The sequence below is a fragment of the Lemur catta genome, chromosome X (genome assembly GCF_020740605.2).
Source record: "Lemur catta isolate mLemCat1 chromosome X, mLemCat1.pri, whole genome shotgun sequence".
Taxonomy (NCBI): domain Eukaryota; kingdom Metazoa; phylum Chordata; class Mammalia; order Primates; family Lemuridae; genus Lemur; species Lemur catta.
In genome coordinates, this window is record NC_059155.1 from 33,397,158 (window position 1) to 33,414,596 (window position 17,439).

Here is a 17,439-nt window from a genome sequence, read left to right on the forward strand (position 1 = left end):
TCAGGCCTAGCTCCCTCTGTCTTCCAGTAAAGATCTGCAAGGGCTATTTTCATAGGCTTCTTGAATAACAGCAATAATAGCTATAATAACTGCCATTTTTGAGGACACTATACTCTGCATTTCACAATCTTTCTGAATCTCCTCAACAATCTGTTAAGGGAGAAATTATTAGCTCCATTTTTACAAATGGGGAAACTGAGGCTCAGAGAGGAGAAAGAGTTAATATGTAATGGAGCAGGCATTCCAATTCAGGCTTGTTGATTCCAAAGTTCTATGCTTAAAGACTCAACTATGCCACCTTATGGATGCCACGTAACTTTAAAATTTGTCTCTGACATTCTGGGTAAACTGTGTCCCCAAAATTTGAAGAGCACAGGTGTGCACTAGCTCTTTCCTTTTGTCTCACTGCACTCCTGAAAGCAAGATGGGTCACCCATAGCTCTATTGGAGCCATCTGCAAAAATTTGGCCAGAGTTCTTGCTCTTGTTGCATGTGCTCAAACCAGTAAGGTCTGCTCTAGAAATACGGCCTCAACATGTGCCACCACCAGTATTTCCGTCAGTACTCGAATGATACAGGTTTCATTAAGTTGAACTAAACAATCTTCCTTGAATGGATTATCTAAGACATCTATCCAACGAAAGAAACCATGCTAGCTCTTATCTTTGTACATAAAACAAGATTTTTAAAAAAGTTAGACTCTGTGTGCTTTTTGTTAACCCCCAATTGTTTGGCTATATTTCTATCAGTAAAAATCATCAGAGAAACTGAAACAATATTTTGTACTTGCTTAAGTACAGGATGAAAGGGCAAAAAAAACCCAGGAGACCTGAATTTCTTTCAAAGGAACCACCAAGAGCTTGTGCCCTGGGGGAAGAACTGGGTCAGCAGCAGCAAACCAGTAGTACCTGCCAGCCATTTCCTGTGGCCTTCAGAGGAGAAAAACCACCACCACAACCCAACAATCACAACAGCCAGAAGGGGTCTAAGAGCAGGGCCTCTATCAGGAGGCTCCCAAGAAAGAGGCTTCCCTAACATACCTCCCCCTGTCCTTTGCACTCCAAGAGGCCATTTTCTTTGATGCTCAGTGACTAACTACCAGAAACAACACTTCTGAGTCAGAGTAATGAGACAAAAATGTTTCAGGGGGTGTTTGTGGAGGTCAGAGGCATTCTGATGAAGTGACACTGATATCACTAAAGGAAAGTGAACGAAAAAGGTCAGGGGAAGGTCGGGAGACTTACCACGCCCAGCATCATTGTTTCCATCAGTGCTTCAAACTTACATGCTCCCCGAGGAGTGAATATAAAGTTATGCCAGATTTCAAAATTGTGTGAATCTACTGGAATGTATGCAGCTCAAACTGTGTTGTGTCCATCAGTGATGCTGATATCACTCAAAATATTCCTGGCCGGGTGCAGTGGTGCATGCCCTGTAGTCCCAGCTACTCACAAGGCTGAGGTGGGAGGATCGTATGAGCCCAGGAGTTAGGGACCAGCCTGGGCAACATAGCAAGACATTGTCTCTTCTTTTTTTTTTTTTTTGAGGCAGAGTCCCGCTCTGTTGCCCAGACTAGAGTGCCCAGATTAGAGTGCCTAGCTCACAGCAACCTCAAACTCCTGGGCTCAAGCGATCCTCCTGCCTCAGCCTCCCAAGTAGCTGGGACTACAGGCATGCTCCACCTAATTTTTTCTATATATATTTTTAGTTATCCACCTAATTTCTTTCTATTTTTTTTTTTTTAGTAGAGACGGGGTCTCACTCTTGCTCAGGCTGGTCTCAAACTCCTGAGCTCAAATGATCCACCTGCCTCAGCCTCCCAGAGTGCTAGGATTACAGGCATGAGCCACCGCGCCTGGCCAAGACCTTGTCTCTTAAAAAAAAAAAAAAAAAACTTCCTGGGACTCCTCTTTGGAAATCCCATTTAAAAACAGTTTAAATGTCACAAAAAGTAAACAGCCCCATTATTTCATCCCCTCACTCTAAATGAACACCAAATGGTACGAGCCTGCTTGATCAGTCAACCCATTTAACAGTTTGGTTCCCAAAAACTCATAGTGAAAGGTGGTCTTACTATAATAATAATCTGTCTCACATAGGAAAATAAACTATCAAACAGAAAGTAAGAGAAATAAACTCACAACACAACTACCCTTTGTTTAATTAAAACATGTGGCCTAACTTGTTATCTCTGAGTTCTTTCTCAGCCTTGAAAAAGTTCCTGAGCGGACAGTAGGAATGCGAGCTTCCCCTGCTTCCTCAGCAAGAGACAGTACCAGATGCCTCCCGCTATCAAGAAGAAAGAAGAAACTAATGTCTGCTATCAATCGCTATGTGAGAAACAGAAAAAGCCAACACATCAGCTTCACAGCCACTTTTATTAATAAACAGTCCACTGAAGCAGAGGGGAAAAAGGCATTTCTATCCTTTAAAAACACCAAGCAACTTTCCTCACTGCCCAAGGAAAGTTTCTTTCCTCCCTCTGTTTGTCGTGGCCACTCTCTCTTTCTCTCTCTCTCTCTGTCTCTGTCTCTCTTTCTTTCTCAGAAAAATAAATAAACTTTTACTTTTGTATGTTCTAGTCACTGAGAATTCTTTCTCACCTGTGTATGGATTTCACACCGTAACACATACTATTTCCAAAAAAATACAGTTTACCTTTACATGAAGAAGAATGGCCTACACCTCTTCATCCTTACTCTGGACATTTACCTGGCCTGCTCAGCCATGCTGTAAGGTGGTAACATCAACAACAGCTATCAATGACTCAGTGCCTATGTGCCAGAACACAGCTTCACATCAGCCCTACAGAGTAGGTGTCATTACTCCCATCTTACAAATAAGGTAACAGAATTTGATGTTAAATGTCCTGCCCAAAGCACACAGTCAGTGTTCGAACCAGGATTAAAATCTCCATCTAGATCATTCTAAACACTGCACTCTTCCCAGTATGCATCGATCACCTGGCTCATGTTTCCTAACCTCCCAGGATCTTCTCGCTATAATCCTCAGCCTGCACCACTGATGATGAACTGGCTGTGAATCAACAACCTGCAGACTGCAGGGACCAGCCATAAACCCATAGGGCTTTTTCCAAAGAGGATATAGAAAAATTATTTGGAGGACTGGCAGCATCAGTGGAATCATTTTATGACCTACCAAAGCGCCAACTTTGAAGGAGGCAATAATAATTAAAAGCCATAGAAGCTCTAATATGTTAATTTCCTAAAAGAAGTTATATTTCTTCAATGTCTCATCTCCTAAGCTTTCCAGGCTAAAATAGAAGATCTCTGGTACATGGACCAGTGATGGTAAGAGGAGATGGGCCTTTCCCAACTATCAGAATCACATTTCAAAGAGGAAATTTGGAGGTGATGTTTATTTGTTGAGGGTATGGATATGCTGGGACTTGCCTTGGAGGCCCCCAAATACTCTTCATATCACAAAATGATTAAATTGAGCCCAGGAGGGGCTCAAATTGTGTACTAATAAGACACAATCTGCTTAAAGTAATAAGCTATCCAGCATTCAACAGGCAATCTACAGACATGTCAAACATTGAGCCATGAAAATGTCTCCTCCTGCTACTTAAGACATGACAATTGACCAAGTACAGCCCATCTTGAATGTGGGACACTGTATTAAGCCATCTGTCAACAGGATAAGCTGTGTTTTTCTCACTCAATTTCGAAGGTAAAGCTACTGTATGTGACACCATAATCTTAAGGGATAAATGTCACTGCATTGCCAGACAGTACATCCTGATAAATAGTTGTCACTAAAGACTACTTTTAAGATAAATCTCTCATGAAAAACATGCCAATCTAAGCCTGTAGAGGGATTATTATATGGGGGTACTCCCCAAACTGATCTGTCTTGCCTTACCAGAATTTTTAAGAATTCTTAGCTGCCATAAATAATTTCATGCTATACCAAATTATGCCATTTTCTACATAATCCATTTTTCCTTCAAAGCCTTTCCATGAACAATCTTGACTTATCTAAGGTAAGGTAGAATATGTAAACTGCCATACTAGCAAGCTGCATTATACTTCAGTACTTTCATTCGAGGGCACACACTCAGGCTAACATAGCAGTTCCCCAAATTAGAAAGAATGAAGTGTCATATTTCTGCTTCTGGGAAAACTAAAGTAGAAATGAAATCCAAAAATGTCTGAGGGGGACCAAGAACTGTAGAGATAGTGATAAATCAAATACTGAAGCCCCATTTGTCTCTCTCTCCTTCCTCCCAGCCTTTCACAAGCAGAGAGTTTCCTACAACATAGGGGGCAAAGGAAGAACCAGCCATGAGAAGAAAGAGCTGGAAGGTTGAACACTGTACCTCAGTTTCTAACTCTCAAGCCATCACCACAGTGGCTGAGAAGAACCACAGAGTCTCAGCTTCAGCAAGCTTTTAGCCTGACTTGTGCCTAAGGAAGTCCTCAATCAAAGGACTTTAGGACCTGAATCAGTGCCATTGAATATTATATTCATTGTCCATGGTTTATTTCTTCCCACACCCTCTTCCTCTTGGCTCTGTATTTTATCTTGTATATTTGCTTCCACATTGCTGTTTTTATTGGCTGTCCCATATTTAAAATTGTATGTACATTGCTCTGAGCCCTTAGGAGAAAAGCACCCTATAAATCTAAAAAAAAAATAAAACCCAAACAACAAATAATAAACAACTTATTTTAGCACAAGAGCATGGGAGCTATGTATAGCAACTGCTGCATACCACTGGTCTGTTCTGACGCGACTGGAATAAAATGTACATGTTTATACGTATGCCTGAGTATATATGCACTTTGGAATATAGGTCTTTTCGTTACTTAATTAATACTTTTAACTCCAGAATGAAGATTCTGAAGGTCTTTTTTTTTTCTCTATGTAAACCAGTGAAAGACTTGTTAGTGCTAGAAATTTGCCCCACCCCACCCAAAGTCCTCAAAACATAGTGTTCTTAATATAATTGCATTATAAAAACAGAATCAACTATTCTCCCTTGCCTTTCCTAGACCATAGGGGAAAAAGGAAGGTAATTTCTTCATCCAATTTTTTATTATTTTGCATACGCTAGAAATTGGGTGTTCAGGATTCTCTTGTTCACTCTAACTTGGTGATATGCCATGGTCTATCCCTCCAACCCAGTAGAAAAGAGAGAAAAATAGTCTCCTTACTACACTTTTCTGAAATATCCAGGTTTTGAGATAAGGACAAAACTCTTTGAGAACTAAAATAATTGCTTTGCATATACCCACTTTTGCCTTTCCAATTCAGCAGAGAAATCCTGGAGGAGCATTATAAACACTGGAAGACTTGTCTGGTCAGTGAAAACAAGAGAGAGCATTCACGATGAGTGTGTGTGTGTGTGTGTGTGTGTGTGTGTGTGTGTGTGTGTGTGTGTGTGCATGTATAATTTCTCACGTGAAATGGGAGGTAAGATTGCATAGGATAAAGAGGAGGCTCCTTCCCTGTTTTTTTAGGAGATGACGTCTTGCTATGTTGCCCAGGCTGGACTAGAACTCCTGGGCTCAAGTGATCCTTCTGCTGCAGCAACCCGAGTAGCTGGGACTACAGATGTATGCCACCACACCAGGCTCGGATTCAAAACAGAGGTGGCTATGTAGAACTGTCAGCCAGAAGACAACAGCAATATTGTGGTGCTGACAGCTGGAGCCAGGCCCATCCATCCCAGCAACACAGCAAAGGGACATCAAGAGCAACTAGAGCTGAATCACAAAGGGAACTAAAGCATCATGCCACAAAGTAAAGTACAAGTAGTTGTCTAAGCAGAATTGATCAGCCTGAAAGTCACTAGAGAAGTATAAACCCCTATGTAAGAAAAGCCAGTTGACTACATAAGGCTGAAAGAAAAGATTCAGGGGAGAACAATTGTAAAGGATTATAGAGACAAGGCCAGGTAATAGAGAGGCTAGCATTTAGGTGGTGCTCAATGATGATGGGAATGAGAAGCCTGAAGGTTTGGCTGTCCTATTGTCAAGTTTGAAGTCTAGCAAAGTTGAATCCAGGGGTAGGAGGAGAGGCCTGATGGAGAAGTAATTGGTCAGGCTTCACATAAAAATAGACGGAAAACTGATGAATGAATAAATAAAATGTTCTATGCACATATTAACACAACGAAATATTATTTGGCCATAAAAAATGAAGTACTGATACATGCTACAATTTGGACAAACCTCAAGAAAATTATGCTATGTGAATGATTCCACTTATATGACACCTCTAGAAGGAGTAAATCCATTGTGACAGAAAGCAGACTGCCGGTTGACAGGGGCTGGGGGAAGCGGGGGATGGGGAGTGACCATTAATGGGCACAAGATTTCCTTCTCAGGAGATGAAAATATCTTGGAACTAGATAGAGATGGTGGTTGTATGACATTGTGAATGGGCTAAATGCCACGAGATTATACATCTTAAAATGGTTAATTTTGTTATGCAAATTTTACCTCAAGAAAACACACACAGATACACACACACACACACACACACACACACACACACACTCAATAGAAGTCCATGGATAGAGCCTCCGTTGTTATGCCTTTAGAGGGAGCTCTCCCCGGACTGCTGGGGAAGAGGACTGGTTGATTTTCTTTCCTCATTCTTAGGTTGTGAACTCCTTAGCAGGGGCAATTGCTGGATTTTACTTGTCACCGTATGCCCTACGAGGCTTAGTATATAGTAAGTGCTCAGTCTGTGCTGAATGAGCCTGAATTATCAGGTGTTAAATGTAAAGACAAAACAGCATTTTTTTCTCTCTCAAACTATGGGTTTTTGAACATGTATAGGTTTAAATAGTTTCTCTATTTTAAAGATAAACTTGAGTAAACAATAAAACTGGTGGTGTGTGCATGCAGGGGAGGCTGAGGAGGGAGGATTTCTTGAGCTCAGGAGTTCGAGACCAGCCTGGGCAACATAGTGAGACCTCATCTCCAAAAACAATAAAAAAACAATAAAACTGGGCTTACATAATATCAAACTATTCAGAAAACAAATGGAAATTTCAGTCAATTATCCATATATTTGGCCTAGCAGCTCTAAAAGGATGCTTGAGAATATATTTACTGAAATGTTCACTCTTCATACAGGTTTTATCAGTACAAACGCAGGCAAAGCGTACACTTCCCTATTGTTTCTTTCTTTTTTTTTTTTTGTTTTGTTTTGTTGTTTTATTTTGAGACAGAGTCTCACTCTGTTGCCCGGGCTAGAGTGAGTGCCATGGCGTCAGCCTAGCTCACAGCAACCTCAGACTCCTGGGCTCGAGCAATCCTCCTGCCTCAGCCTCCCGAGTAGCTGGGACTACAGGCATGCGCCACCATGCCCGGCTAATTTTTTCTATATATATGTCTTTAGCTGTCTGTATAATTTCTTTCTATTTTTAGTAGAGATGGGGTCTCGCTCTTGCTCAGGCTGGTCTCGAACTCCTGAGCTCAAACAATCCACCCGCCTCGGCCTCCTAGAGTGCAAGGATTACAGGCGTGAGCCACCGCGCCCGGCCCACTTCCCTATTGTTAAGCCCCATGTTACTGGCTTATGTGGGTTCCCTTATTTTTCTCTTGGTCCCATGGACTCTCTAATTGAAATTCTCTTTAGTTCCACGAAGGCAAAAGCTGGAAGATTTTCTGCCTTTGGCAACTGTAGGAAATCTCTGCCTGTAGGATACATGGGTGGCTCACATGAAAGAGGTTACTTCACATAGGCCAAGCTTGCTAATTTGAAGATTTCTCAGCTAAATCCTGATAGCCAAGCCAATGCTTATGTCAAGCCAAGATGGGGTAGCGGTGAGAAGTTGAGAAGCACAAATTATAGGCTTATGTGGTACTCCCTCAGACTAGACCCATGAAAATATTCTCTTCATTCACATTTCTATTGATTCCATTCACAAAAGATATACACTGAAAGGATAGGAAATATGACATAGATATTGCTCAATATTTTCTTCAGCATCAATATTTTCCTTTTGATCAAGTGTCTCCACTGTCAAGTCTCATTCCCTGTCAGGATCCTGGATTTTCACATTTTTTTCTTGGCTAAAAGTAAAATATTTTCAAAGGAACACAAACTTGGCCTATAAAGATAACAAAGTTACAACCCATTTGACAATATGAAGTGGCAATTATTACTTATGACTAAATTAAATGAGAAACTCAATGAAAAGCTCTGGAAAGAGGTTTAAACTCTAGATGAGACATGACTGCAAAGCTAATCTTTATAAATGGTACAAGTAGAGGGCATACGTGTCTTCAGGCTAAAGAACTGCATATTATTAAATGTATATTCCTGAGTAATGTTTTTTAAAAAAATCTAGTTTGACAGTATTCCCTGGTTTCATCATTTCATTAGGTCAGTAATACAAGTACAAGTTAATTATAACCTGATGTTACTAACCAAGGAGGAATCACTTCCTAGATGACTTTTATTCTTTCTGCAAATATGTTTGATTTTTTCCTTCCTCCTTTCCTACCCTCATTCCTTCCTTCCTTCCTCCTTACCTTCCTTCCTGGATAGTATATATCAACAATAAAAGTTGCTGTGAAAAAACAGATTTTTCAGAAGTATAAATAGGAGTTTGGAATAATATAATAACTTTTCTCTGTACTACAACATTTATTTTATTTTTTGTTCAATACCCTAAGGCATTTAAAGTTAGCAAATAAAAGAAAAAGAATTTCAATTAACAAAGTTCTTTTAATGATGTAAAAGTGCATTTGGCTAACTTTTGTACTCAATCAAATTTAGCAGACTTTGATAGAAGAGATTTGATAGAATTTTCTTGGTTTCAGGGCAACTTCCTTCATGAAAGTATACTGGACATGAAGTAATTAATATAAGCAAAATTCAATAAAAAAATTCCTCATAGGCCTGAGAAGAAATTTTTTTGAATTAACTAAAACTGGATCGTCTGATTTTTTTCCCTTAAGGAATAGAAGACATATCCAGTGGGCTTACAACATTTGTGGTAAACAATCACAAATATGAATCACAAATTCGTTTTTTAAAAAGCGAATATTAGTGCTTGATACATAATAGGTGCTCAAATATTTGTTAAATGAGTAAATAAATGAATGAATGGACACATTATTAAACAAATATATTGTAAAGTAAAATTTCCTTTTTAATAAGAGACCATGATTATAAGATATGCTGCTTTAAACTAGTACTCAGGAACTGTTCATTTTTTGTCATATTAGTGTAACAGTGGACAAGTCACTGGGATGGTTTCTCAGTCTATGTAAGAACCACGTTTGATCTGTGAATGTTTTCTTTTTAAAATAGTATATAGTTTATACATGCATTAAAGCATCAGCTTTTTACAAAGCCAAATACTAACTGCTTTTCACTGACAATTAAAAAAAGTATGTTCATGATTCTACTTAGTACCTGATGAGCTTTTAGGACAGCAAATACACAGTGTTTCTCCAGAGTGAAGGGGGTTGCACGGAGCCATTAATCCCTCCAGCCTGATTCACGTTTGCTAGAGGGAAGTCTATCTGCACACAAGTTCAGTGCCTCATCCAGGATGGCATGCAACCTCACTCTCGTTGTCCTATGTCAGTAAAATAGCTTAGATGAGAAACAGGCTGTTTTCAGACATGTGATTTGTTTTTCATTGGGAAGAGGAGGGGTGGAAGGGAAAGAGAGAAAAAGGAAAAGTAACATGAATGAGCTTCCAGTATGTGCCAGTCTGCTAGGGTCTTTACATTTATGACCTCACCTAGTAGTTACAACAACCCTGTGATATGCCCTTCCCTTATAGAGGGACCTTGAGACTTTTAGGTTAAGTGACTCACCCAAGGCCACACATAGTTACGAGCAGAACTAATATGCAAACACAGGCTCATCTGGCTCCAAAGCCTTCCTTTTTCTATTATATTACATTGCTAATAAATTCCTTTCCACATCTCATGTCCTGGTATTGGGTCCTACTAGAATGTAAGCTCTTTAAAGCAGGTAACTTGCCTTTTCCACTCTTGCATTCCTAGTACCTAGCTTGGTACCTAACACATATATCTCAATACATAAATGTTGAAGGCATGAATGAATTAATAAATTAATGAGGGGAAAAACACACAGACTGTCAGACCTGGAGGAGCTCTAATCCAGCCATCTCAATTTTTTAGATGGGGAAACCAAGGAGATTAAATCATTTATCCTAGGTTAAGCAACTAGTTAGTGAAAGATTCACAATTCGATTTTTTTTTTTTTTGAGACAGAGTCTCACTTTGTCGCCCGGGCTAGAGTGAGTGCCGTGGCGTCAGCCTAGCTCACAGCAACCTCAGACTCCTGGGCTTAAGCGATCCTACTGCCTCAGCCTCCCGAGTAGCTGGGACTACAGGCATGTACCACCATACCCAGCTAACTTTTTCTACATATATATGTTTTTAGCTGTCTGTATAATTTCTTTTCTATTTTTAGTAGAGACGGGGTCTCGCTCTTGCTGAGGCTGGTCTCGAACTCCTGAGCTCAAACAATCCGCCCGCCTCGGCCTCCCAGAGGGCTAGGATTACAGGCGTGAGCCACCACGCCCGGCTTACAATCATTTTTAAAACCATGTTACTTGGCCGGGCACGGTGGTTCACGCCTGTAATCCTAGCCCTCTGGGAGGCCAAGGCAGGTGGATTGCTCGAGGTCAGGAGTTCGAGACCAGCCTGAGCAAGCCCCCAGATAAAAATTATCTGGACAACTAAAAATATATATAGAAAAAAATAGCCGGGCATGGTGGCACATGCCTGTAGTCCCAGCTACTCGGGAGGCTGAGGCAGGAGGATTGCTTGAGCCCAGGAGTTTGAGGTTGCTGTGAGCTAGGCTGACGCCACGGCACTCACTCTAGCCCGGGCAAGAAAGTGAGACTCTGTCTCAAAAAAAAAAAAAAAAAACCATGTTATTCAACTCCTAAACATTCTACCTAATTGCAAGCTATTCCTCACACGTGCAAAACAATGGAGGTTAGGAATCCCACTAGCCCACTAGAATGAAAGTTCCATGAGGAGAGGGAATTATGTCTGTTTTTTTCACTTCAACATGTCTGACACTTAGAAGGTGCTTAGTAAATATTTGCTGAATAAATGAATATATATGATTTCCTTTTCAGTGATGAGCAAATTCTTCACAGATAATGCCAGTTAGCATAGATTATATAAACAAATACTCAAATGATCAAATATTTCAGTAAAATTGCTTAGTGAAAGAGTACTCCTTTTTCCCTCCCCTTTCTTCTTTCCTCCATCTTCATCTGTAAAATAGGGAAAAATAAAGGTATTCATTTCACAGGATTGCTGTAAAGATTAAGAGTTAAAACATACAAAGCACTTAGTATGGTACTGAATACATGATTAATTCAGTAAATGATAGCCATTAATATGAATATGATTACTTCAAATCAAATAAATAAAGGTCCACATAATGAGGAGATGGAAGAAGCAAAGACAAAAAAAGTTGTTTTACATTTCACACGTTGTAAATGTCCATGAACACATGTGCTTCAACATTTATAAATTCCATGAGAGCTAAAAATCATAAACAGCATTTGGTCCAGCATATCATAGGTTGCTCACATGTATACTTTTTCTAGAATTTTTCTTGCAAAATTAATGAATGAAGGCAGAAAGAAGACATAATTAACAATCAGATAAACATATGATGATTATTCCTCAAATATTGTCATATTTAATTTTCAAAAAAAAAAAAAAAAAGATCACCTCTCTACGAGTTCTTGTCCATTCCAGCAAAGGGTGTCATTTTCCGCCACAGGGCTATGGCTGCAGATGTAGCCAGGCAAAGCACTATAGAAGCTGATGAAAGATTTCAACTTCTGAATTAGTTCCCTAAAAGAAAAACAAAACATCTGCGTGTAAGAGGCAAGTAAACACAGTATGAGAAAAGTTTAATTTCCTTATCAGCATGACAGAAAGGTTCTGCCAGGCTGATTAGAGCAATAAATGATTTGTAAAGACATTCTTGGCTACAAGGCCACAATTTCTTTTTTTTTAAATCAATAAAATGATATTAGACAAAAAGTTTCCTGCTATATAAGGTGCTGGTCCTATCAGAAGGATGATTTAATTCCAACATCCATTTTCTAAGATGTTCGGCTTCCATTTTTTGTTCAGAATGCTGTTACCTACGTTTTCAAAGGTGCTGATTACAAGGCACATTGGAGCACTACGTATCTTTTGGTTTCTGAGTGTAATTGAGTGCACTGATTGTAATTTACAATGCTATTACCCTAGAGATGGCCCCTTTCCATATAGGATCTGGCTAATGGCTGCAGATCAGAATCGCAGGGTACTCGGAACAGTATAAGCTCTATGAAATTTTCCTGACATTATAGTCAGAGAAACTTGCATCTGCTAGAGGAGAAGGTTTCTTTGTTCTTTGTCTGTATATTGTGGTTTCTATGAAGGGGAATAAATGGGGAATATGATGCTAGTATATTTTGTTATTTATTTGCTTTGCTTTTTATGCTATATATAAGACAAATGTGTGTGTGTGAGAGAGAGAACATATTATGTATGCAATTGTATATAATATACACACATAAATACTAGCAAAATTTCTGATATATTATCTTGTTTCAGATGTACATGGATACACAAAGTAAAACACCATAGACTGGAGAGAAGTGGATATGTTTATAAAGAAATATTAAAACATCTATGTAATAGATGTCCAGTGGTAAACAAAAATAAAACACACTTTATTTTCTAAAACAATGTTCCTGATATAAAAAAAGTTAAAGCATTCTTTACATCCAAGTCCACCTTACATCTAGACTAAGTTTGGGAGACTCTGGTCAGGGAATATTCTGACAGTGGAGTAATTATTCAATACTGTCTCTGGGCTAAGAATGGATTGGCCTGGTGTACAGGCCTCTGTAGGAACAAGAAGGCTGAATCTCATTTGTACACTGGTGGAAGTTCTGAGCCCAGAAATGCCTTCTGGGAGTTGGTTTCAGATCTGGCCAAAAGAGGAAGACGGGTGGAAATATCTTCTTGTACTTAATGCCATTTTCCATTTTATTATTGTTGTGGTTTCAATATGGTTTGTTCCCACCATAACAACTCATGTTGAGGCTTGGTCCCCAGTGTGGCAGTACTGGGAGGTGATGCCTTTAAGACGTGAAAATGGATTAATGTCTTTCTTTCAAGAGTGGATTAGTTTTCCAGCGAATGGATTAGTTCCCAGGAAAGCACGTTGTTATGAAGCGAGGTTGCCTCTCATGTTTGTCCTTTTTGCTTGTGCCCAGGTCCCCGTTTCTCCGCCGTGTTTTGATACTGCACGAGGCCCTCACCAGAAGCTGCCAGCTGCAGCTGCTCAATCTTGAACTTTCCAGCCTGATAAATAAACCTCTTTCTTTATAAATTACCCAGTCTCGGGTATTCTGTTATAGTAACATGAAACAGACTAAGACAATTACCATAAAACTATTTCTTTCAACTAATGACTGAGAGACAGAGAGAGGGAGGGAGGGAGAGAGAGAGAGTGAGAGAGAGAAGAGAAGAAAGGAGACAGAGAGAGGGACAGAGGGCTCTCAGCACATGTTCACAAAGGTCTGGGTCACACCAAAGCCAGGGTGATGGGCAGAGCAACTCAGGAAAGGTTATTTGGACATACATATAACTCCTGATGCCCCAAGAGTTGCTTCTTGCTATACGTTACCCCCTCGCAGCCTACTTCTGGTGTCGGAGCACCGTCAATCTCCAAGGAGAAGAGGCTCAATACTGAGCTCTGAAAATAAAAGTCAACATTATAGTTTCTCACAGAGGAAAAAGATGGGTTCAATTAACAGCTAATAGGAGAGATGCTCTATTTTACAAGGTAATAATGCAGTTCCCAAGAGTGGAAACTGAAAGACTAAAGGCTGAGGCTGAGTAATTCCCCCCACTCCATAAGGAAATGGAATATGGCCATTAGTCTATGGGAAACAATGGCTTTCTCTTTAATGAAAGAGTTTCCCTTAGGCCTCCTCCTACCTCCAGACCTTCTTTCACTAACATAGCACATAGTAAGAAAAACTGAACCCATAGCAAAGCCTTCCAATTTGATTTCCCTAGAAGTTAAAACAAAACCACCCTGAACTTCTCCCAGCCCTTGCGGTTTTCGTGGCTGATTGTAAAGATTATTGACAAGTTGAAGAAGATCCAGATGAGGTTCAATCTAAATGTCAAGGGGATGAGGGGCTGAAATAAACATAAGACCTCCCACTTCAGTGTAGAAAGGTATTATCCGAAAGGGTCAAGATACATGTCTAAGAAAACCACAAAGAATGTGAATAATGTGAACACAGTCTGGGTCATCACATTCTATTAATAGAACTCAGGGAATCTGTTTGAAACTTGAACAAGTTAACTTGGGAGAATAAAAGGTCATTCTACTTCATTACCTCCACAGGACATACAAGATTGGAAGATAGAGTGCTTTTTAAACTTACTTCTGGATTAGTTATTTTGAATTTAGAACACGTTTTCATTCAGTAATCATGTTATATTAATAATCATGGTTGGGTTCTCAGAACAGCCCCTTCAAACCTGTTATGGGTAGTAGCTAAGAGTACTGATTTTGGACTCTGACCCAGCTGAGTTTCAAATGCCAGCTACTCCCTCACTTACCTAGCAGTGAAAATTTAGGCACATTCTAAACTTCTCTGAGCCTTAGTTTCCTTATCTGTATAATGAAGATAATGATAACACCTATCTTGCAAGGTTACTGTGATGATTAAGTGAGACAATATTACCTTTATCATGAGTCCATAGAATAGATCATATATATGAAGTATATATTATATTCCAGATAAATTTCTATATGGAGGACAATTAAAATTTTTTCAAGTTCCAGATAACTTTATGTGCACATGATAATTAAAACCCCTCATTTTTTGAGGTGGGTATCAATAGGTAAAACCATATTCTCTCCCAACAGATTTTTCCTGGTACTCTTTTTCAAAGACTAGCTAGCTACTAAGCTGGGTAAACCTCTTGACTAATTTGGTATAGCATTTTGAATGGTCTTTTTCTCTGAGCCTGGGAGCAAGGTGGTGGTGGCCTTCAGAGGGATTTGTGTCTAAGAATTTAAGCATCAGATGCGGATGGCTAAGATGAAGTCAAGTTAGAAAAAGAGATTAGTCATCTCTCTAGAGATGCAATGCAAATCAAAACCACAATGAAATACCACTTTACACCCCCTAGGACAGTTATAGTAAAAAGACAGACAATAACAAGTATTGATGAGGATGTGAAGAAATTGGAACCCTCACACATTGCTGGTGGGAATGAAAAATGGTACAGCCACTGTGGAAAACAATTTGGCAGTCCCTCATAAATTTAAGGATAGAGTTACCAGATGAACCAGGAATTCCACTCCTAGGTATATACCCAAAAGAATTGAAAATAGGTACTCAGATAAGTACACGTTCATAGAAGCACTATTAACAATAGCCAAAAAGTGGAACAAGACAGATGTCCATTCACTGATGAATAAACAAAAGGTGCTAGGCCAGGAGCGGTGGCTCACGCCTGTAATCCTAGCCCTCTGGGAGGCCGAGGCGGGTGGATCGCTCGAGGTCAGGAGTTCGAGACCAGCCTGAGCGAAACCCCATCTCTACTAAAAATAGAAATAAAAATTATCTGGACAACTAAAAATCTATATAGAAAAAATTAGCCGGGCATGGTGGCGCATGCCTGTAGTCCCAGCTACTCGGGAGGCTGAGGCAGGAGGATCGCTTGAGCCCAGGAGTCTGAGGTTGCTGTGAGCTAGGCTGACGCCACGGCACTCACTCTAGCCTGGGCTACAAAGTGAGACTCTGTCTCAAAAAAAACAAAAGACAAAAACAAAAACACAAAAGGTGCTATATCCATACAATGCAATGTTATTCAGCCTCAAAAAGGAATGAAGTTCTGACACATGCTACAACATGAGTAAGCTATGAAAACACTATGCTAAGTGAAAGAAGCCAGTCTTGAAAGTTCACATATTATATGATTCCATTTATGTGAAATGTTCACAATAGGCAAATCTATAGAGACAATAAAGTAGATTAGTGGTTGCTTAGGATTGGGGAGATGAGGGTTGGGAAATGATAGCTAAAGGGTAGAGGGTTTCTTCTTGTGATGAAAATGTGCTAAAACTGATTGTGTGGATGGCTCCACAATTCCGTCACTATACTAAGAACAACTGAATTATACACTTTAAATGGATGAATTGTATAGCATATGGATTAAATCTCAATAAAGCTGTTGCCCCTGCCCCTCCAATAAAAGGCTAGAGAAGAGGTGAAAAATACATCTCGGAGAAAGAGAGGCTTGTCTACTCTGGGGAGAGATGCCCCTTGGAAGAATGGAAGGATACAGTCAGGAGATCTGGGAAAAGACAGGATTAGATGGGAATAAAATAAACACACAGGTGAGGGATGAGAAAAGAAATTTCTAAGAGCTGCAACTTTAGCACTGCAACAGCTGTAAGCAGTGGTTAAAATCTATTTCTTCCTTCACCTTTTAAAATAAAGTCTTTTGGTTTTCTTTCTCATTATGGAGAATTTAGAAAATAAAGAAAGGTAGAAGGGAAAAAAATTCATACTTCCAGCAACCAGAGAAATCATTGTTAACATTTGAGTGTATTTCCTTCTAGACTTTTTTCTCTTGAGTAAAGTTTCGCATTTATTTCTTTAAAACCTATTCTTCTTGATAGGCTTGTTTTCTAAGTCCTTTTTGGTTCTTAGTGTGTATTATCCTTATTGGAACCTACCTAGAGTCCAAGGTGGATTTGATTCAAAAAGAACCTCAGAATAATGAAATAAATGCTGGTTCTCAAATAATTCCTAGACCTTGTGGGATGAGGCAATACCAGCCTTTTGGAGTACAAAGAGGAGGTCTCCAGCACACTAGCAAACTGGCCAATACCTAAGAGTTCCAAAGAACAGTGTTACAGTGCAGGCCATTCCTTTGTGCAAAACCTTCTGAATTACTGTGGGAAAAATAAACCTTGGTTTCCAAAAGAAACTTTGATCCTTGAAAATAAATCCAGACATACTATTTTGGAGGGTGGAAAAACTGACTTTCTAAATGGTTGGAGAGTTAATGAGCTTTTCAAAGGACAGCAACAACAGGTGATAATGTCCTCTGACACCACAGCAGCAGAGTGGTGACAAGGAGTAGTTTACCTCCTATTGAGTGTACTGGGCTTCTCTCATCTCTCTCTTTTTTGTCTCTTTCTGTCATTCCTTCCTATACTTGTTCTAGCCTGGGAGTTAAGTGTACTTTATGTTTTTCTTTTCTTAGATAAAGCTTTATATCCCCCTGCTTATAATTTTAAAGGGAGATGAGTTGAAGATTTCTATTCCTCTCTTTTTAAAAAGACACTTGAAACTAAACTGACATATTAATTACCCATGGATGACTCAGTCCAGGTTTTTTTCTTTGT

The 17,439-nt window shown here is 39.5% G+C and overlaps 1 protein-coding gene across 1 annotated transcript in view; it reads right to left on the minus strand.

The window, feature by feature from the left end:
- Positions 1-17,439, minus strand: part of GPC3 (glypican 3) — a 414,862-nt gene that overhangs the window by 121,140 nt on the left and 276,283 nt on the right. The window contains exon 5 of the mRNA XM_045538900.1: positions 11,724-11,849. Within this exon, the coding sequence (XP_045394856.1) occupies positions 11,724-11,849 (126 nt within the window). The remainder of the gene's footprint in view (positions 1-11,723; positions 11,850-17,439) is intronic.